This window comes from Parasteatoda tepidariorum, chromosome 9, assembly GCF_982258835.1.
Source record: "Parasteatoda tepidariorum strain Cologne lab strain chromosome 9, Ptep-v5.0, whole genome shotgun sequence".
In the NCBI taxonomy this organism is placed as follows: domain Eukaryota; kingdom Metazoa; phylum Arthropoda; class Arachnida; order Araneae; family Theridiidae; genus Parasteatoda; species Parasteatoda tepidariorum.
In genome coordinates, this window is record NC_141763.1 from 561,569 (window position 1) to 585,906 (window position 24,338).

Consider the following 24,338-nt stretch of genomic DNA (forward strand, 5'->3'; position numbering starts at 1 on the left):
TTGGACATTTGGGTACCTGAAAATCTAATTAATTCATTTTTCTTGACTTTTTTTAAAATTATAATTCCCTGATTTTTCACTGCAATGTAACCACCCTGTAAACACTAAATAAATTAATATAAATTTTTTTTATTAGGTTCATTGTATTCTTCAATTCATAATTTTCAATGAATTTATTTTAGATATTTATGACATATTTTTGAATAACAAATACATTAAAAACATTGGTGATAATATTAGATACCAATTATTTTTTTAACTGATTTAAAAATAAAGTTTTCATTAAAAAAGATAATAAGTAAAATTTACAGAATTTTCAGAATTTTAAATTATAAGTAACACTTGCTTTGCTGATACTTACTTAAATTTACAAGCCATCAATTATCTGAGTATAGATTTATTTTGACAGGGATTCTTACAGTGAATTCTTTAGATTTCATAAAATTTTTTAAAATATACGAATACATACTGAAGTTTTGTTTAAATTAGAACACCAGGATAAAATTGCCAAATTTAGTTATTTTCAGGAAAATAAAGTAGTAACAATTATTCTCAATTCTTAAGAATATGCAAAGATTGCTCAACTTCATTTGAATGAAGTCTGCAATCATAAAATTCACCAACTTTTTTTTAAAAATAAAATCTAGAATAATAATTATAAATAACACTTGATTTTGTTTTAATACAATATGGAACTTTCAAATCCACTTAACTTTGTTTCCATAAAATCTAGAGTTATAAAAAAAAGTTTGTTCCTATAAAATCAGAAATTACAAATTCCAAGTAATTTTATTAAAATAAAATCTAGAATTACAAAAACTACCTAAATTTATTTTAATGAAATCTAGAAAATGAAGAAGAGAAAAGCTATTTCTTTTAGAAAAAAAAGCATTGGCTATTAAATAAATACTTGCCTCGCAAACTGAAGAAAAACCTAAACTAATGCCTGCTTTAATATGTCGTCTTTGTGGTTGTGGCGTATCATCTGTGTTCTCTAGTTTTGTTCGAGAAGTTTCAACTAAAAATAAAATATACAAAAACATATATATTTATAACTGTTTTTCTTGAAGAACATTTTAACCTAATAATATAAGGATTCTAACATAAAAAATAGCCCTGTGGCAGAATTTTTTAGAACTATCTGGGACATAATGGTCCAGCACTAATATCTTTCTGCAAGATACTTTTAATGATAACAAACATATATGCTACTAATTTAAAATAACAAGAGCGCTTTCTTTACAACTACAAAAAAAAACTATAGAATTCTTTTAAATTGAACATGTAATAATTTTTATTCTAATATTGTCACGTTAAAGTGTTTAGATTCAGTGAAGATTACAAGATGAGAATTTGATAATTTATTAACATCAGGAATTTACAACGACCGGCAACCCGTCTGCGCCCAGAAGAACTCCTCTTTACAATCACGGGATCGCTTTTATAGTATCACAGAATGTTCTAGAAGCTTTCTAGGAAGAACGAAAGAGGAAATGACGAAGACTGAACATTCCAGAAGCTTCTGGAATGCTCATAAACGAAATAGAAAAATTAGCGACCGCTTCCCGGATCGAACCGAGGACCTTCGACTTTATAGAAGCGAACTCTACCCCTGAGCTACTGAGACTCGACATTACTCCCGTCTTAAAAGTACAGCGTCTCGCTGTTATAGGTTCCTGCGTGATCTTGTTATTGGTCCGGAATAGGCCGTGGTCGCCTTGGAGACATCAGTTCTTGCATTTTGATTCTGAACTCTGGCGACCCGCATGTTTTGGTCTGTACTCGGGGTGCCTGGAAACAAGTCCTCTTGTGCCTCAGGTGCATAGTAGGGTTTCATCCTGAGTACATGAACGATGTCCTTTGGTTTACGTCTCCTGGATGTAGGGTCAAAATCTTGAACCTCATATGTGACCTCCGAAATGCGACGCAAAACTTGATACGGACCGAAATACTTTTTGAGAAGTTTTTCGGAGCGACCTACCTTGCGCACAGGAATAAAAATCCACACCAAGTCACCAGGCTGATAGAACACTGCGCGATGCTTGGAATCATAGCGACGTCGGTCTTTCTCTTGCGCTTCCAAAGTGCGGATCCGAGCTAACTGGCGAGATTCCTCTGCACGGATCTTCAACCTCGCAATGAAGTCTGTTTCCGAATCCTCGATGGGGTACTGGAACATGGTATCCAATGTTGTTTCAGCCTCTCGTCCAAACGTCAAGATTCTCGCATTTTGTTGGGGGGGGGGGTGAACGCACTAGTTATTTCCTTTTTTGCATTTTGTAAATAATTATCACAATAAAAAAAAATTAAAAATCATGAAATCCGTAGTGGTAATTGTCCAAAAAAAGATAGAGGACAAAATCACGAGAATAGAACTCTTCAAAAATGGGTTTCTTTTCTAGATTAGGTTGTTGTATTGAAATGTTATCGAATAGAAAATGTAAAAATGGAGAAATCTATACTAATAACTGCTCAAAAATTCTATAGAATTATTGCCTTAAAAAGCAAATACTCAAATGTCCGATTCAATTTTTCCATATTGTTTGAAATATATCGGAATATTTAAAATCCAACTGAAAATCAATATCAGTAACTGCCAATAATACAATCAAAACATTACATTGCGTTACGATACCATCGTCGTAAATTGAGCGAGTCAAAAAGTGATTAACTAAAAGTGACTAGCTTTAATTAAGGTTTTTTTCACGCTTGAAAATCCTAAGACAACCTCGATTTAAGGTTTTTATATAGAAGGTTGTTTTCCAAGGTTTTGGATTAGGGTAATGTGCATAGAATAGAGATTGTCGCAGACCTCGTTTTAAGGTTCGAAGGTTTACACGTAAACCTCATTACAAACCTTTTTAGGTTTGCATTAAAAGATTTTTTGCTTACTGGAAATAAACCTTATTTTGCTATCCGGGTAGTATATTGATTTTATTGAATTTTTGTAACATAAATAATTCACTCTTTTAATATGTTATTTCAAAACAAAACCATAATTCTGCTTACTTTTCTTCTTTCCTACCCTTTCAGGCACAGGAGAGGCTGTGGGTGTGGGTTTTAACAACTACAAAAAAAAACTGTGCTTTTGTTTTATAGATGCCATTAACTTCTCATATAAAGTAAGCTGTCTAGGAGGTATAGGCGGTAGCTTCCTCTCAGACAACTAGTAAAAGATCAAAAAAATTTCATACCTCAAGCATTTTAGTAAAACTAACTTTATATTACAAATTCACAAATAAATCTCAATATAAGAAAAACCTAAGCTAGCTAATACAAAAAACATTTTTTTTTATAAAAAAATATTGACATTGCTTTTATTTTTATAAGTTAAAAAAAAAATATCTGAGTAAAATAAACCTAAAAATAAAAAAAAGGATTTTTTTTACATAAAAATTTAACACGTATAAAAAATATTTTGCAATATTACAAACGGGACAGATTTCCTATTTGATATAATTATATGTTTCAAAAATAGTGAAATATGGACATATACAGTTGCTATACCGTCCCTGTTCAAATTAATAGACGCACTGTATGATTCTAGTTGAAATCTTAATTATCAGGCAAAACCACACAGCTTCATTATTATTACGTGCCTGAAACCAGTTTGCACTTATTTAGGTTCGTGTATCAATTGAATAAATTAGACGATATATTAGTATATAAATATAGAATATTTATTATATCAGGTATTATATTAGTATATTATAATAATTAGACCAAATTATTAGATGCAATGTAGCTTTTTAATAATTATATGTCTTGCACTAGTTGCAATACTTCTATATTTACACATACATATAATGGGTTTCAGTTCAGAACATTTTTATATACTTCTTATTTGTATTTATTTTAAATGCATTGCATTACAATGTTAACCAATTGATACACGAATCTAAACAAATGCAAAAGTGTTTCAGCCGCATAAAAACAATAAAGCTGTATAGAGTATCCCCTGATAATTAAGATTTTACATAGAATCTTATAGACTGCGTCTAATAATTTTGGCCACGGGCTGTATATAGTAAGAAAGTTTTTACATGTGTCTGCATTGATTGAAAAATTAAGACCTTTAATGAGTGCTTAAACTTTAGATTTGTAATTCCTATTTTGTACTATTTTGACAAAACAATATTTATAGTAATTTATTATTATCAATTATTAAAGTGCTGTTAAAAGTGGGTACAAAAATCAATTAAAAAAAAGCACCTGAAATTTCTTTTTTTAACACTAGCTGCAAAGAATTATAATTGCTACAACACATCTCAAAGCATTTTTTAGTTATACTTCCAAGGACGTTAAAATTTTTTTTGAATAATTATTACATTTCTCTATCAGTTAAATTAATCACCAAATTGACAAATTTCATCCTTAGGTGATTTTGCAAAAAAGTGCCATAAATCAAAAAGTGAATCTTCTATTAGAGTATCTAATGTTCAGTGAAAGTTTGTGACAAGGTGGGGCTATGGCCTAGCCATATTTTTTACCACTATATTTTAAGGGCATGGAAAGAATGCAGCAAAATATTGACCTAGGAGACAAGGACAGCGTCTGTATTGGCACTCTTTTCGAGCATATCAGTTGGAGGTCTTAATCTTTTCTCAATGTTCAAAATGAATTTTATTTTTGGTATGTCACATTTCACAATAAAATTGGTCACATTTATAAATTTGAAGAGTGACTGTTCATGGGGTTTCAATCTTATTACAGAAAAAAATCTTTAATGCAATAACAGGGTGCGTAGCCAGATTTTTCAACAAAAAATAAGCACCTTTTAAGTACTTTTTAAGCACTCAAAAAATATTTTCACTCCCCCCCCCAAAAAAAAATTTCATAGTTAGGATCTGTGCAGTAATAAAATTTTTTTCCCCTATAGTTTAAAGTTCTTAATTTATAAACAAAAAATCAGTAAAATTTAGAAATATGTTCAAAACCTTTTACATAATCAAGATAAAATAACTAGTTTCTGATAAATACCGCAGAGAAAATTGTCTAAACCATGCATTTTTTGTAATTTAGAACAACAATCGACACAGCAAAGAAAAAATCTCTTTTTAAAAAATTAAGCAATTTTTACAAACCCTGAATAAAAAAAGCACCTTTAAGGGCTTTTAAAAAGCGCTACGCACCCTGATTAAATAGAATTTTGAGCCACACAGATCAATTCATGTATTTTTAAGTTTATTTAATGAGCATAAACAAATTCGTTAAAATAATTTTTAGATGCAACCTACTTTAAAACAAAAAGACATGCACTCCAATTTTCTTACCTAGTCTTCAAATAAAACTGATGTTATCTAATAATTTTTGTTAGACTAGTAATCCAAAGGATACGTTTTGACATTCTTGAAACATCGGGGATTTCGGTATTTTCCAATAACAAGTAAGGGCAATTTCTCTGTCCCAGACGCATTTCCTCCAACTAGGACAGTCAAACGTTCCTTGCTCATTTTCCCCCCTGAGCAGTTTTCATCCTTAAACATCATAGTCTTATTTGGAAGACATTTAAAAAATAAACCCATTTCATTAATATTGAAAACATCATTTTCACTGTATCCATGAAGTAAATTTGGTAACGTTTCATTTGACCACTGTTCACATACTTCAAGAATGACAGCTTTAGCTTCTACATGAAGAGTGCCAAAGACATTGTGTGTGTGTTGCAAAGGAAGGGGCAAGATATCAGCTCCTAGTTCTTTTTTTCTTGCTTTAAAAGATCCCAAAACAATCGAGTTAAAGGGAGTAAAATTCGAGTAATAGAGAATAATTAATATGAAATTGAAGATAAAAGGGTCAGGACCTCATAAAAAATTGAGTTATAGTAATATTGGAGTTATCGTACTTCGAGTTATAACGAATTGATTGTATATATATATATCACACCCCGGAAAGAAAAGTAACACATGCCAAAAAACGGCATTTGAGAAAATGCCATTATCTAAACCTGAAATTATCATTATCTAAACCTCGCACAAAAAGGCAATAAAGAATTTGTACTTGCAGTTTTAACTTCATGATTAAAATTGTTTTAAATTAAAAAAGCTTTTATTACAGCAAAAATAGTAAGTTTTTTTTTTAACCCAGTCACCAGGGGCAGACCCCTATTATCATTTTCAAATTTTATTATTACTACTAATTAACTAATCACATACATATAAACTATAAAAAACACATATTGAATTCCCTAATACAAATAGCATCCATTTTTAATCAAATACTGTTAAGTATGAATACTTGAACCGATTTCTAAACAAGTAGTATTATTCAACAAGTAGTTTAATACACAAAATAAAGTCAATTCCTACTTAGGTTAACAAAGAAAAATCTTACTTTAGTTATTTTTTATTAAATAATTATAATTTTTGCCCATATAAAACTAAAATTAATTCATTAAATTTAATTAATGAATTAATATTTGAAAAAACTGTATAAAAATATAAAATAGTGTCATTCACAACAAGTTTAAAAAAAATGTATTTTAAATTGAATGGAGGAATAAAAAGTATTTTATTAACGATTGAAAATTTGAACAAGTATATAAATATATATTTCTTGGTGAGGAGCTATTCAAATTATTGGTGTTTGCATGATAATCAATTACTATTTATAGAAAAATTAAATAAAATGCCCATATTATACAATAGAATATATTTATTTCACACAATATATAAGAAAATGTTGTTTATTCTTAGCTTATTTTTAAAACAATTTATAAAAAGTATGATTCTTAAGCACCCCCTGGGTACTGCTCGAGTGTGCCATGTGTAAAGACAGTACTGTGATAGAGCTATTATAAGATTAGACCAAGTAGGCACTTGCTTATCTCTCCTACCCTTGGTAATGAAATTGAATTTTTGTTAAAAACCATAAATAAATAAGTTTCCTAAAAATTAGTTTTGGTATTTAAACATGCAAATCTTGTTTTTAATTTACCATGTACATAAAATTGAAAAAGAAGGAGTCTTTAAATTTTTAGGAGCCTTGCATTAAAACAAAAAGATCATAAAAAACAAAAATATAGAATGAGAAAATCTAGTTTTTTGATAAATCATTTGATGATTATTTGAATTGGGTCATTTAATGCAAAAATCTTTATTTCTAAAAAGCACTAATGTTGTGTACATAAAAATGAAACGATGGTATAAAATTTCTAGAAAAAAATATTTGGTAGTTGGTCTTTAGAAATGAAATTTTTTTTTAAAAAAAAGCGAATTTATTGTAAATATCTGGAGTAGAAAAATATTTTTTTTAACAAGGAGCGCAAAAGAAATAGAATTTTAAAAAACCCCACAATATCTACCAACAGTTTTGATCAAGCAATAAACAAACAAAAAAAGTCATGTTGAACAAATAATTATTTACCATTATCAAAAGTATCTTCCTAATCTTGTAAGAAATGCAGCTTCAGAAAGGTTCATTTTAGCAGCAATTTCCTGTTTAGTTTTTTTTTTTTTGATACTGCCTCTAGCAAATTCAAAAACATTAAAAACATAGTTTCAATAGATATAGTAATCAGAAATAAAAAGATAGGGATAATAAAATTCAAATGTCAAACAATTCATATCTTACCCACGCTAGGAGTTTAAAAGTACAAAAACCCTTAAAAGGATGGTAGTTGGCTGGTTTGCAAAAACCCAGCCACGTCAGTTTATATGCAGTGGAAATAAAAGGCAAGTCTTAATAAAACTCGAATGTCAAACAATTTATTCCCTAACCAGGCTATGAGTTTAAAAGTACAAAATCCCTTAAGAGGATGGTAGTTGGCTGGGTTCACAACCCAGTCCCTGTGGCTTCTTTTTATATGAAAAGACCTTATTATGTTTGGGGCTAATTGGGTTTTTTTTCAGGTTTTTCCATGAAATGATCTAATTTCGCCCAAAGATGAGTGCATTTTTTAAATATATTCTACATGCATTCTTATATGTACGAAACAAAAAATATGGTATAAAAGTATTAATAAATTAAATGATTATGAGGAGAATAACTATCTTAGTCATATTTATGCCTTTTAAATGTACAATAGCATAATGATGAAGTTGATAAAATAACTTTTTGCAAAATGTAAAGCATGATAAACAATATAATTAGCTTTATAGTTAATGAATGTAATTTCTAGATGCATTGCATACATTCATGAAATTAAATATACATATCTGTTGAAGCATGTGGTATGTTTATTTCTATTTTCAATGTGTGAGTTTCTTATATGTCTTAGAAAGTACAAAAAAAAAATCAACTTTTATCTTTATTAAACCATTATTATGCATTTGAAATAAAGAAAAAACATAATAAATTTTAAATGTTTGTTTCTAAGCATTCCAAGTAAATAGTTAAAGATTTTATTGAACATGCAGAGATGTTCATTATATTTAATTAATAATTATGTATGAATTAAGATATCATGTACAATCAATATCTACATATCTGCCAACTTTTAATCCCTTCCATTATCATTTTTCCAAGTGGTATTAAAATGGAATTAAAATTTCAATTTTAAGCAAAAAAAAATGTTGTATTTGAAAAAAATTAAGCTGACAGCCATGACAGTAACGCATATTAATATAAGTGCTTAATTTTTTTAAGAATAGTGGTGATCAAAATCATTTAAAAATTAAGTTTACAAAAGAAAAAATAGTATATATTTACTACCACTTTAAATATGAAAATAAAATTTTACGCCAAATGCGTAAAAGTTGGCAGGTATGTATCTATAATATATATTCTCATTCCATTATATGTTCACTATATAATTCAGAGTTCCCACTTTTTTAACAAAGCAAAAATTAAGCACTTTTTTTAAAAAAAATTAAGGACTCTTCTGAGAAATTAAGAGCTTTAAAAATAGTATTGTTTATTATCGAATATTCATATACCACCAGTGACAAGGCGAATCATTTAACTTTCTTAAAAACAAAATTCAATAAATGAAAGAGAAAAAAAAATAACAGAAAACAATTTTATTATAATGTAAATAATGAAATAATTGTATTAATTAACAGAGCTTGCCAAAGTAGAAGCAAGCAATTTTTGCAAACTCGGGTAGTTTAAAAAAAAAAAAAAAAAAAAGAAAGACATTTATCGAATATTCATAATCCAATTTTAATAATATCATTAAATTGAATTGTAAAATTAAGTGCCAAAATTAAGATTTGCAATTCTTTTCATATTATTAAAAAGAAAAGAGAAAATAGAAAAATTTAGGAGAAACAAAGAAAATATTATTACAACAATACTTTGCTATTAGGTAGGCATCACATATTCAGTTGTGGGCCAAGTTTGCTAAATATTCAGTTATGCCCAAAAATATTCTTTCTTTTCCACTAATAAAATGTTTCATTTATAAAGGAATTAAAACAAAAAGTTGAATTAAAGTTATGCATGAGAGTAGTTTTCTTACTATGTCATGTTAAATTAAGTCCTATTTCAAGTAAAAACATGCCATACTAACATCCAAGCACCTTAAATTATTCCACTTTTGCTTATTAGACTTAATTTAATTTTTTTTAAAAATCATTTAAATAAATAGTTTTATGAAAGTTTTTATTAAATAAAAATATAATTACGTTTGAGAAAATGTTTACTTTTCAAACCAATGTGTTTTATTAGTTCTCGGTGAAACCCATAAATGAAAGGGTCTAGAACGACTTTTCAAAGGTATCAATACATTTCTATGGTCAGAAAATTGGTAAGGTTCCTTAATTAACAAATACTGATAAGTTATTTATTTTTTGATCACTTATAGGTATTTACTAGTAATATTTCTTTATAATCCTCTATCATTCTTAATATTATTCTCTACTATTATTATGATTTGATATTTTATTTTTAACACAAATTAACAGTTTAAAACTGAAAGTACCATACTTTTATTATAAAGTAAACCTGCAATATCACCATATCAGGTAAAGTTTTGTAAAAAAATATTGAAAAATATTATGAAAAACATATGTAACTTAACCATTTTGAAATTATTACTAAACAGAAAATGCGTAATATTTACTTTTAGGATAAGATTTACATAAAATTATTTCCAGCCAAGACTGTTATTAGGAATTAATTTTACATAATATTACTAAACAATCTGGCAAAAAACATGAATAAATTTTAAAGTAATCAAAAGTTAATTAAAAATTTAAGTAAAAAAAAAAGCATATTAAGTTGCAATGTTAACTGAATAAAATGATTATTAAAATCTAAGCTTGAATTTTATTCTAATAGACATTAAAAGCAAAAAGTTTATTGTGTAGATTTAAATTTTTATATAACAATCTGCTTATCCCTAAGATTTAAAAAATAATAGCATAACAATCTAAAACTTTAAATTAAAAAAAAAATTACATTGCAACGAAAGTTATAAATAGTTACGAAATATTTACACTTTTTGTTAGAAGCAAAACATGTATTCTTATTTAGTACTGAGGAAAAAAAATTTAATGTATTTAAAAAAATAAAAAAAAAACAGTATTTTTACTAATGAACTCCAGGTTGAGGATGAAAAACCTAGGTGGGCTGGGATTTTTCAAACCCTGTTTATCACTGATCAGTTTAATTTTTAATAAAATCATGAATTTTAAAAAATGTTACTGCTTTCTATAAATTTACAGTTACCTTATATTTACAGTTACAAAGTTATTTAATTCTTCAAAAATTTTGGAAATAGTTTTCGCTATAGAATATTTTGAAAATTCCTTCAATATATGCTAACTTCAAAACGTTTACGTTTGGATTCACGGAGCTGTTCAAAACTGTTGTTGGATATGACTTTGTTTCATCAGTCAACAAAATTGCATAGTAAGTGAAGCAGTAGTTGAAATAAGGAAACAAAATGTTTTTGCAGAAATAAGCATTTATTTGATGAATATGAAACAAATGATTTAGATGATAAAGTTAACAGAACAGACTAATAGCTACACATAACTGAGACACGTGTCTGAGCCAACAACACATGTCTTTATTTCTAGAAGAATCTTACATGACAGTAACTTTAGAAAAAACATCATCACAGTTGGAAAGACAGCCCAATGTGGGCAAATGCCTTCCTCTAAAGATTTCTCCATAGCGACTTCCAATTTATCTTTGATCTCCAACTCTTTTCATTAATTGCAACAACTGACTCCACCGAATCAGCCCAGCGGCCTTCACTGCTTTCTTGTTCTAGTGGGTCTAAAATGCAATATTTTTTTTTAATGTATTGTCACTGCTTATTCGAATCACATTCATTTTTATGTATTTAATAATATCAGGCTGTTTATAAATCTTGTACAGTTCAATGTTAAATCACCAGTTATTGTTTTCATTTACACCTTCGAGCACACCTCGCAAAATCTCTCAAGTCTCAGCCATTAAACATCAAAATTCTGCGACATAGGCCAATAACAAACTTTTGAACAATTTGCAGAATTTATTAAACAAGAAGTTGAAAAATAACAGGCTCAACTACTGGAAAACTGGAGATTAACTAAAAGCATAGATTGGTCTGATTTGATGCGTTAATTGATCATATTTCCAATGAAAATGGGACAGTGTGTGAAAATAAAGTGCTGCCGCTTCCACGACCATGGCGACGAGATCTGTGACCGACATTACAGTCATCTCCTACCCATGAACCAGGGTTGGCAGGTTTTTGACATGTGACAGTTTTTGACAGTTTAAACCATGGTTTAAACCGTCACGTCAAAAAACTCACTGTCAAAAATGTCGAAAATGTCAAAAACCTATATTCATATGTGAAATTTAATTAATACATAAAATTTATATATTTTTTAAAGAATAGTGTTTCTAAATATGTTCTAGAAAAAATAAATTTAAAATTTTGAAGAAACACTTATATTTTGAATAGTAACCAAAATCTTGTACTTTTGAAAACTCACATCTTTTGTAATATTATGTATTCATTTTCATGTGTTATTGAAAATCTGCAGTGATATTATTAAGAAATTTATTTATAACCAAATTTAGTGTATAGTATAGATTATACTAAAAATTAGACATTTTTAAAGATAAACAATAGCAGTTTTGTACATTAGACATCTTCTTTTAAAGAAAAATCTTTTTAATATTCTCTTAAATCTTCTTAATAATCTTTTTAACATAAGACAATTCAAATTTAAGTGCTTTCTGTTAAATACACAGAGTAGTTAGTGTCGATTTACAGTATATTCAGCCTATTCATTTACTATGCTGAAAATTTAGTTTATCCAAATACTTGTGAATTTCATTTTGCTGAATATGATCAGGGGTATGTTTAGAAGAAATTTGGGTCCGTTAACTGACCCTTCACAAAATATCTTTTCATAAAAACGGACCCTTCACAAAATATTTTTAATTAAAAATGGACCCTTTACAAAATGATTTTTCTTTTAATCGGACCCTTCACAAATTTGTTTATCTTCATTATTATTTTGTTAATCGAATAAACCCTTTCCAGGGCAGAAAACAAGAAAGATGGATGTAAACGAATTAAGTTTTGTCTTCGGCAGACGTTTCTTCCATTATTCGTCCGAAATTAATATTCTGCGTTCAGCAGTATAGGCTAAATACCAAATATTTGTATGTTGCATCTCTAATTTAGAAGCAGCAATTGTTGTTTATTATTTAAAATTTAATTTTTTTAATTATAATTTTACAGTGTTGAGCATAATCTTGTATGTCTATACAATTTAAAAACTCCTTGAAAATTTTTTTTTTTGCAATAACGAACCCTATTTGCACTAATTCATAAAAGCGGACCCTGATTGAAAGAATGTGAGTAATTTTTTCACAATTTCGCGAAAAACGGACCTTTCACAAAATGTCTGGACAGACCCCTGATGATATAGCTTTGTTGAATATCTAAATATTCAGCTGTTGAATAATTACTTCTTGCTTTCAAGATATGCATTATTTATATTCTTAATACAAGTGGAGAAAAAAAAATTAAGAGATAAAAATTGTTTTAAAATGATAAGTGTAATAATTATAAATAAATATAATAAACAATATGAATTATATTTATCATTATTCATAAATATAACTACTTTTAAATTCAAATTAACATACTGGATAATAAAGATATTCGGTATAACATTAAAAAAATTTTTTTATACACTTGTATCTTATATCAAGTTTGTATTTATACAACATAACTTGTAAGTTCCTTATAAATATTAGTTATATGTTCCTTATATGTCAAAAATGCATAGTAATAAACTTTTAATTTTCTTAAGTATCAAAAAGAAAAAAAAATTTTTAAATATAAATATTTAAACAATTTTTGTGCAAAAATTTTTCTGCACATGCATTTGAATATAAATTTCTGAGATTTTAAATCTGTTATTTTACCTTAATTTTAATTAAACAATATTTTAAAACCTGCTGATTACCTATAGTATAATTAAATTTCAATATAATGCATGGCAACTGTTGGTAGTTTTGAAGTTTATATATTTTCTTGGAAAACTTCAATTTTTGACATTTTTGACGGGTTTTTGACGGTTTAAACCAGTATTATACCCTTGTCATGTCAAAAACCACTTTTTGACGTCAAAAACCCAACCCTGCCATGAACATATGCCCACAGGTAGTTAAAATTAAACAGTGCAGATAAAAGAAATATTTCCTTTATTCGGCCAAATTAAGTATAAACCAAAAAACAACGTTAATAAAGCACAAATAAAGTATAGAAATGGACATATTATAGTTTTGGTTCTCTTACCAGGAAACGAAACTATAGTATGTCTATTATTTTATCCACAGTGATCTAAATTCAAACATAAAGCCACCAAGGATAAAATAATATACATATGGTTCTTGTTAAGAGAGCCAAAACTATAATATGTTCATTTCTTTACTTTATTTCTGCTTCATTCATGTTGTTTTCTGGCAAGCACAAAGTATACCTCTTTTAGGATAATTAAGAATCTTTTATAATTAATAAAAACTCTTTACATAGGAATATCTAATGTTCCTCTCACCTTTTGACCAATATCATCATGAATGACAATATTTCTTATTTTTTGTAACAAATGACTTAAGAATGAAAGTGAGGACATTGATGTAGATATCTGTTCTTGAACATTTTTGCGCAACAAAAAATCCTCCTTAAAAAAAAATTATTATTAATATGCAAACATATTAATTTTTTTAAAACAAAACAATACTACAATTAAGTATAAGATTTATTCATAAAAGCACCTTCGAAATCAATAATTTAATACTGTAAATTCCTATTAAAAATAATATGTTATAATTTTAAAGGCCTATTTTTATGATTTTAGTTAAGAGGATGCTCTTTAGTAATGAAGGAGAAATTCTCTTTCTAATTCATTACTAATTTGAAATTTAAAGTGTAGAAAAAGTGAGTTCAGACAAACCTTGAGTAAGCCATGAAGTTTTAAATACTGAAAAGAAAAATTTAAAAGATACAAATGTAAACAAATTGTGAGAAGATAACTTAGGATTAAGCAATTGGTGAAGTTCTTTTCTAATAATTTGTTTGCATTTTAATATTATGAAGTATTTCTTTCAGCAGTTGAAACTTCATAACTTACTTTAGATTTGCATGAATTTAATTTTTCTTTTTTAAATTAGTAATGAATGAGAAAGTAAATGTACGGCTGTTCAACGACGGTTATAAAATAAAACAACATATAAGAAATTGTGATTAAAAAGAATATTTAAAATAAACCTTCATCCAAGTTGAATTAGTTGGAAAAAGTCGACTGTTCATAGTTACAGAGTCTTTAAGGTGGGGAGATAAATCACCAGCAAGTAGTAAGACGTGGCATCTATAAAAAAATATTTCCATTAAATATAGCTGTTTTTTCTTCTTGTTATTTAAAAAATAATACATTAACAATAAAACAATCTAAATGATATTTAAGATATATTTATCTTTTCAAACAAATCAGTTTTCTGGCAGTAATAGGAGAATTTTTATCAAATTTTCCCTGGACAGTAAATTGTTTCGCCAAATACCATAAAGTGTTTCCTTGTAGGAGAACTAAAATATCAGTGGTCTGTCTAGGTTTTTATGAGAAGTACTTACTTTGAGAAAATGTAGACATAATTTGTGAAAATAAGAATTATATTAAAAAAAGAACACAAAAATATGGTAAATTTTTACATATTTTTCCCCATAAATTAAAATACAAATTTATGTAAATGAAAAAATTAAAACTTTAAAAATAGAAGATGACAGGAGTTACAAGAGAAACAAAAAATATAATCAGAAAACTATATTTTATAAATATTTAATCTATTTGCATGTTTAAATGAATGCCTGTCCGTGATGTGTCTTTTATAGACTGCTAAATCATCTAAACAGCAATATGGCATGCAAAAAATTTGAAGCACAAAGAAAGCCCATTGAGCGAAAACGTCAACATCATTGAGAGAAAAACGAAATGAAATTTTCCAATCGGTCAAGCGTTATCCATTATTTTATAATTAACTTTAGACAATTTCCTAACGAGCCACGACTGTCTGGCTGAACACTTGCACCGCATCGGTATTCTAAATTCACCTGACTGTCCGCTCTGCAACTTGGCAGAGCCCATGAATAGGACCCACCTCCGCCGCTGTGCTGCATTGCCAGGGGTCTGTCAAGGCCGAATTTACTACCGTTTAGCGATACCTTCACAAATTCAACTTTAGGAAAAACGGTAGTTTAACAAATTCAATTTTAGGAAAAACGGTAGTTTCACAAAATACTTTTTCTTAAAATTTCATTTTTGTATCCCTTAAGAACGATAAATTCATATTTTTGTGTTGATTTTTTAATATAATTTTTAATTTTTCACAAATTACGTCTAAATTTTCACAAAATAGGTACCTGTCAGAAAAACCTAGACAGACCCCTGATTGCATTCCGGCTCTGAATCGTCGCTTTATTGGCAAGCCAGAGAACTTTTAGGGCAATGATTTCGGTCATTCTGTTTAGTTTATTTATTCACCTGTTTTGTCTTTGCATTTGTTTTCTGCGTTATTTCTTGTTTATGCCCTGCCATTGGAAATTTAAAAAAACTTTAGACAATTTAACTATCTAAATATTTTAAAGATAACATCAGCAATATTTATTAGCTTATAGCATTATTTGATTAATAAGAAAAGGGAATTTATTATACTACTTTAATATTTAATTATTTTTATTTGCTCTATCAGATACCTTCAACATTAACGTGAGAGCATGAATAGACAATGTCACCATATTAGTATTCCTAAAGTTATCTCAGACCGTGTGCTTATTTCGTTTATACCAATTCTTTTAAAACGTGTTTCTGTAAAAGTAAATGATTTAAAATCAACAGTAATTGAAATGGAAAAAAAAAGAATACTTAGATAAAAAATATATATAAAAAAAATATAAGTATTTAAAAAAATATATGAAAAAAATCTGAGTATTTAAAAAAATATATGAAAAAACATGAGTATTTTAAAAAATATATGAAAAAAACATAAGTATTTAAAGGCAAAAATTAATAGAATAGTGGTATTAATTCGTTTAGGAGAAAAATGAAAAATCGACATGCTATTATTGACGCCGATGATTGTTAATTAATTTAGGTAATATATGCATAGTGAAATAAAAGAAATAAACCATGTACTACAAGACAAAATTAATGAAGTAAAGGTATTCATTCGCTTCGAGAAACTATAAAAAATTGCAGTACTATTATTGACAACAATGATGCTTAATCACTGTTAACAATATGTATTAGCTGAAATAAAAAAATAATTTATCAGCTAAATAGTATATTAATATTTTAATGAATTGGAATTAAAAGAAATCTTTTTTTCATCACTACTTATAAATATTTTAAACAGTAAATCAAAGATCAGATAGAGAAATAGTCATGCTCCAAAGTCCTTATCAAGGTCTCATAAGAATTTTATTTGTTTTTAAAATTCCGGGTTTAGTTGGCTGCTATTGATAAATGTATTTTGCACACAACTCAAATGTTAAAAGGTTATGTAATAAATCCCAAATATACTAATATAGGTATCGAGTATTATATTGACATATTTTCCGATTATTAAAACTACACCAACAGTAAGCAGCTTTAATATCAATATTGTGGAAATAAGTCTTTCACTCACGGCCCCTCGAAAGGGTTATATACAAAATTTTGACTATTATCAGCTGGTAGCTAATAGTGTTTTTCGAATTTTTTTGCCAAGAAAAATGAAAAAAGTCACAATTTAAAAGACAGAACTATAATTAACTTTAAGAGCACAGTAGACAATGTCAACAAAAATTCGTCACAAAGCTCAGTCCATAACAGAGATTCGTAACAAAAAGATTCAACAAATATTTTTCTGCATGACAATATGTGATACCTAAGTCGTGGGGATATAGAATTCAAGACAATAGCTATTTCTTTTTGTTTCACATAACTAGTAGATGGTAACTATCAGTGTACATTCAATGTTTGATAACACGGAGATACTTTAACCTGAAAAATAAATGCATTGATATTACCATTTTGGAAATATACATACAAGGTGCTAAAATCACTTTTAATCATAATTAAGGAATAATCATAATTAAAATCATAATTAAGGAATCATTGGCACATACTTAAGAAATCATTCGCATCTGAAAAAATGGAAATAGTAATAACATTTCATAAAGAGTCACAAATTAATTTTCAAGTGAGGAAAAAAAAAAAACTGTTTTGAACTCTCACCCACTACATAACTGATATCAGAAAGAGCAAAGGAGGGATTGAAATTATAAAAACAGCTTATTTTTTAAAATTTAGATTGGAATGTGTTACAAACTGCCTTAAGTTTTATCCCAAAAATAGTTGTAGATGATTTTAATTACTTGTTTGTCTTTACACCCTTTGAAAAATCCCCTTCAAAATTTGATCTGAACTAACCCCCACCAAAAAAAAAATGAATAACACACAAGGTTGGATTTATATATAAGCAGAATAGGTTGCAGCTTAGAACCCCAAATATCTTTTTTTTTCTTTCTTTTTGTATTGCTCAGAGTTGTTCAAAATAAATTCAACAGCCAAGTAACATAAGCAAATACTATTAATTTAATCTTCAATAATCATGGATAAAAACTGATATTCTGATAATTAGTTTAGAGATTGCAAGTGATTTTAGTGACACTAGTTTTGAAATTTTTGAAACAATGGCTAAAAAAGAATTTCATGAACAGATTAAGAATTGATTTGATGAAGAAAATCGCTGTTGACGCAAAACAGTGACTTGGTAAGTGTTATAGAGACTCTTCACCTGGGAAATAAACTACTATTGAGTAAAACACTGCATTTATACATGGACACTTATGATGCTGAACGCTCTGGCAGTCGTTAAATCAGCATTGTTCAAGAAAATATCAAAAAAGATTTACAAAATACTTTTTCTTAAAATTTTATTTTTGTATCCCATAAGAAACGATAAATTCATATTTTTGTTCTGATTTTTTAATATAATTTTAATTTTTCACAAATTATGTCTAAATTTTCACAAAATAGGTACCTCTCAGAAAAACCTAGACAGACCCCTGCTATTTTAAGCTAACATGATTAAATATGCGTGCTGCCCTTCATTAATCTACTTGCTGCGCGAGTGGCCCTTCACTCAAAAAGGTTGTGCACGCCTACGTATAAAGCGTCAACATCGTAAAGGGAGCATATAAAATATTGGTTAAGACATAACTTTCAGGATGCATAATTTTCTAGTGCAGTAAATAGACAGCGCCAACAGATTTATAGAGATAAAATTAAAACCGAAGATTAAACATATTGGTAAAACCCCACGAGAGGCCACTGTGAGCCCAAGTAATAAGCAGAGATCTTACAGACCCGGAAGTGTCAACATACAAATTCATATTTGAAACTAAATAATTGTTTCTTGTTAAACAGATGTCATTGATGTGATGATGTTCTGAACTCTTGAAAAACCACTGAACCTCACGATACTAATGGAAGAACCTACTGATAAATGAATTTGAACACACATATACATAGAGCAAAATTTCCTTTTCTCCTTTATTCTTAGATGAAGGAGAAAATTAGCATAATACTAAGTATCAAATTACTTTGTAACTTTTCCTTAATGCAGATGTTTGACTAGTTCTAATTAAAAGCCTTGATTGTTTAAATATAATTCCTCTCGGTTTGAAATCCCCAGTTTTGTCTACCAATAGATAAAATAATATAAATTAAACGCCTTGATTGTTTAATTAAAAGCTTTGATAGTTTGATTAAAAGCCTTGATAGTTCTAAGTAAAAGCCTATATTGTTTAAATATAATTCTATTTTGGTTTGAAATTCTCTCTTTTGTCCACCAATAGATAAAATAATACAAATGTGAATATTAATAGGTAGATAAAGAAGATGAAATTTCATATCTTAAATAGAACTCCCGATTATAATATAAAGAGACCCAGAAATATGGAAGTCCTAAAGATCCACAATTTCCAAAGTATAGCAGAATCACTGATCTTATATATTTAGTAAACTGAATGATATGAAAGGGGAAAGTAACTCACCTTTTACATAAAATTCAAATACCATTTTTTGCTGAAAGTATGCATAAAAAATTAAGTAACAAAATATGAAAAGAGAAGAAAAAAAAAAGATTAAGCACATAGCCCAGCTTAAAAAAATTTATTATTAATCCAGTACTTAGATCCAGGGTTCGCCAAGTGGGCCCACTTTGAAAAAACCCGCCCGGGTTTTATTGGGTGGGCCCACCTTGAAAAAACCCACTTGGAACAATAAGTGGGTTTTTTCAAAAAAAAATTTTTTTTTTTACTAAAACTTATTGTTTTGCATTTACTTTTATATAATTTATTGTGCAGCATAAATTTGTCAAATAGAGTTGCATGATTTATGTGATTAAGTTTTTAATATTAGTAAAGTAAAAGAAACTGGAATCTTCATATAGTTTTATAGTAGGTACTATTGAAAACTTTAAGTGGGTTTTTTCAAAAAGTAATATTTTAATGATATTAAATCAAATAATAATTTAAATAATATAGTCTGAAAAGATCAATTTTTTTTAATATAGTTGCATGCTTTATATGTTAATAAACAAGTTATTATTATTAATTCATATGTTTAAAAAAATTGAAAAGAAACAATTTTTTTCTTTTTTTACCAAGTGATACATTAACAAATTTAAACAGTTTTATTTTCTGGCTTTAAAAAAAAAAGAAGCTGAAACTTTTTATAAGAGAATTTTTTGAAATTATTTATCTAAAAATGAAATCATTTTCCTAGGGTTAATTCTTTGAAAACAAATGGGACAAGTAACTGATACTCTTTATAATTATACGTAGTTTTAATTTCACTTTCTATTAATCTTATTATAAAAGCATGTAAGACCATTAAATATTTATTTCAGTTTTTTATTTAACTCAAGTCAGATGAAATTTTAGTTTTTACTGATTATAAATATTTACAGATTATAAATATTTACAGACTATAATTTTATAATAGGTAATATCCATATGTTTAATAAATATAGTAAATAAATGTGTGCGAGAACAAAAAGATTAATAAACTTGTGTCTTTCATATTACTGCATTTATATTTTATAATTCTTGAGTTAAAAAATCATGAAACATAATGTACTTAACAATAAAGAAGATTCAAATATGTGATAATAGTGATAATGCATTATTTAAACTTAATATAGAATACATATAATCAGGGTTCCCCAAGTGGGCCCACTTTGAAAAAACCCACTTGGTGGTTTTTTTCGCAAATTTTTTTTTAAAATTTGGTTCAAAAAGAAGTATCTCCTAATACTATCATCGGACACATCGTTGAAGTTAACAAATATTTTAGAAATGTGCATTAAGCACAAGGATGGGCAAATGAAAAAAACTGCTTGATGACCCAATGACCAAATCATACTAGGTGGTATTCGTATTGCAAGCGCGTAAAAACTTTTGCCAATAATTACCATAAATATGAAGAGATTGTTCTTGAACATCAAAATGAATTTAATAATAATATGTCAAAAATATCAAATAATGTTGGGCTTTACCAATAAACTATCAATTGAGAAAAATAGATATCAATTGTTTCTGAAGCTCTAAAAAATCTTCAATCAGAAAACATTTCAATTTCAGAAGCTGTTGAAATATGAATTAACTTACTATCGTGTGATGAATTAGAACCCCATAAACATTTTGTAAAAAGATTCAATCAGGCTGTTCAGCCACATCATTTATTAGCATATGCATCCTGGATCCCGTAACAAGGGGACAATTTTTAAATGAGGAGCAGGACCAATTAGCAGAAAACTGTATTTCTGAGCACCATCAAGAATTTCTGCCACGTTTTATGGCATTCAAAATTTTCGATCCTGAATACTTTCTAAAATCAATGATGCTTGACACTGTTATTCAACAGTTTTCATCAAAAAATAGTGGAAAATTATAGCAAAAAAACTAAATAAGTAAATAAATAAAATTCCTAGCTTCCACAAAATTACTGTCAATTCTTTTTTTTGTTGCCATCAACACCAGCATCCTCTGTCTCTATCGAAAGACACTTTTCAACTTTAACAAAAACTAAATAAGTAAATAAATAAAATTCCTAGCTTCCACAAAATTACTGTCAATTCTTTTTTTTTTTTTTTTTTTTTTTTGCAATCAACACCAGCATCCTCTGTCTCTATCGAAAGACACTTTTCAACTTTCAGTTTGGTGCAGAGTAAACTTCGAAATAGATTAGGAATAGATAAAGTTACAAAACTCATAAAAGTGTATCACCATCTAAGAGAGAAATGTAGACACTTTGAATCTGTTGTATGATAATAATAATAAAGGGAAAAATGGACCTTTTTTCAAAGTTAACTCCTAACATCTGCTGACAATTTTTAACTATTTGGAGAAAGTTTATCACAATTAAAAATTAAAATATTACTTTTAAGATTTTTTAAATATTATTTTTAAGATTTCATTTGAATACAATTTATTTTGTTTCTTTTAATCATGTTTAAAAATATTGAAAGCAAACAAAAAAAATTTCTATTAAGTGATACATTAAACAACAATAAACAAATTTAAAGTTTTATTTTCTGATTTTAAAAAAATAAGCTATAACTTTTTATCTATGCTTTTTTATAATTTTAAGATTAATTTGTTTTTTGAAACTATAAAGTTAAAATGTATCTAAAAATGCATATATTTATCTAAATATTTGAAAAAAGGGACAAGTAACTGATACTCTTTATAATTATACATAATTTCAATTTCACTTTCCATTAATCATATTGTAAAAACATGGAAGACCATTAAATATTTATTCCAGTTTAATTTTATTACAGGTAAAAGTCAGATGAAATTTTAGTGCTTACTTATACAACACTATTTAATAAATAAAAATATTTTCACAGTAAAATTTATGAGCACTAAATGAAAAAACCCACTTTTCCCCGGGTTTTTTCAAATAAAACCCAATTTTCCCCGGGTTTTTTCAATAAAACCCAGGCGGGTTGGGTTTTTTCAAAAATCCCCGGGTTTTTTCAAACCCTGCTTAGATCATAATTTTAATTACAAATTGTCAGGATTAGAATTAATCATGGAATACAACTATAAAGAATTATGATAAGCAATAATTATGACCAGAGTAAACATTATTTTATTCCCTGTGGCAGAATTTTTTGGCATTCTGCGACAAACCTCTCTAGTGCTACTATCTTTCAGCAAGATACTTTTAATAATAAATAATGCATATGTTATTAATGACATTTGAAGTAACAGGAATGTTGTATTCACAAAGAAAAACCTATTAGGGTATAATAAAATTGTACTGTCCCATAGCGTGGGGGTTTAGGAAATAACACTCTTAAATAACACTATTTATTAATTATTTACAACATTCAGAATACAGAAGATGCGTCTTAATGCAACACTAACAGGTGAGGAAAACTAAACTGTAACTTTTAGAGGGAAAGTCCCAATTCGATTGCGTAGGCGTGATAGTTCGTAAACATAGCCTCGAACGGCTAAATACATGACAAAAACTTAATGTATTTTTTTAAAAATGAATATGTAATATTTTTCATATTCTAATATCTCGGCAATATTGTCCCATTTTGTAAAAGAAATAACACACTAATTATTTCTTTTTTGGCATTTCGTAAATCATTATCACATAAAAAAAATAATTAAAAATCATAAAATCAGTGAAAGAAAAGAAAACCAAAATTAAAAAATCACAGGTATTCTTCCCCTCTGAAAGGAAAAAAAAATCTTTCAAAAAATTTCTGCAGAAGAAAATTTTTTTTGTTTCAACGCTCTTTATTTTTCATTTTATTTAAATATGAATCGAAAAATTACGAACATTTCTTTCCCCTCCAATGCGCAAAAAGGGCTTCTTTTAAGTATAATTTTAAAGAAAGAGAACCAAAATTTTTTACTTTCTAAAGAAAAATTCTTTCTGCAAGAACTCTAACGTTTCTGTGACAATGTCGCTGCGATTCGGCCACAATTCCTTTCCAACTGAAATAGTGTATTTTAAAACTAGAAAAGAATAGTACTATAAGTCTAGCAAATAGAAAAACAGTCCGTTGTCCTTAGAAATACCATTTATGTGTAATATTAACTGGATAATTTACCCAAATGCTATAGATATTTCTCTGATAAAAAAAATTATTTGAAGTATTAACCACATTTTTTGTATCTATAATTGACAAATGCTGATAAAAGTTTCTTGCATTCCATCACAAGATGGTCCCTGCAGCTGATGGGCAAAGGTATTTGGAACAGGTAATGATACATCTTTGCTTCTCTCATTGTTAAAAATTAAGAAATAAAACATTTTTAATTGTAAAAATTCTGTTTAAAAATAGATATATATTGTAGTTAACAAAAGTAAAAGCTAATTTGATGTACATATAAATATTCCATAATTACAATAAATAAAAAAGGGGGGGGGAAGCTCGAGAGTTCAAAACTTGTATAAAAGGATTTAGAAATGAGTACCAACTTTTTATCTTTGTTATCAATCAACTTGGAAAGCATAGAGCGACGTTTATTCTTTCTGCCAGCAAGCATTTGTCCATAACCAGCATACGTCCTTAATCGATTTGGGCGAATATTATATAGCAGTCTATTAAACTTTATCATTTCAAACTCGTCAGAGCTAACATATATAATAATTACACAAAACAGATCAGTTTAGTTATTATAGCTTATGTATTATGAAAGTATTACGAACTGTGTGTTTATTTATTGTATAGTAAAGTGCAGCGTGCTCTTTGCTTTCGCTTATAGCACTGCGTTTCAATAGGTAGGGCTTAATTTAGCCTATCAAGATTTATTTGAGCTCTGAGGCTCTTCTTCAAATGCAACATGCTACCACGGAATCCAACAGGGA

At 27.8% G+C, this 24,338-nt stretch overlaps 1 protein-coding gene across 4 annotated transcripts; it reads right to left on the reverse strand.

Annotated features, from left to right (window-relative positions):
• Positions 1-914: 914 nt before the first annotated feature.
• Positions 915-24,212, reverse strand: LOC147803207 (uncharacterized). 4 transcript variants are annotated; one of them, XM_087150566.1, is made up of 5 exons: positions 23,949-24,212; positions 14,669-14,768; positions 13,956-14,081; positions 3,010-3,166; positions 915-1,018 (listed from the first exon to the last, which is right to left on the reverse strand). In XM_087150566.1, the coding sequence occupies exons 1-4, from the start codon at positions 24,086-24,088 to the stop codon at positions 3,068-3,070; spliced, it is 465 nt and encodes a 154-aa protein (XP_087006692.1). In that variant the 5' UTR covers positions 24,089-24,212; the 3' UTR covers positions 915-1,018; positions 3,010-3,067. The 4 variants fall into 4 exon arrangements, 3 of the variants coding, with proteins under 3 accessions (XP_087006692.1, XP_087006693.1, XP_087006694.1); XR_015428916.1 differs by lacking the exons at positions 915-1,018; positions 14,669-14,768 and adding exons at positions 7,366-7,467; positions 17,320-17,435 and having other exon boundaries at positions 3,031-3,166; positions 23,949-24,086; XM_087150567.1 differs by lacking the exons at positions 915-1,018; positions 3,010-3,166 and adding an exon at positions 7,433-7,467.
• Between the last annotated feature and the right edge of the window lie 126 nt (positions 24,213-24,338).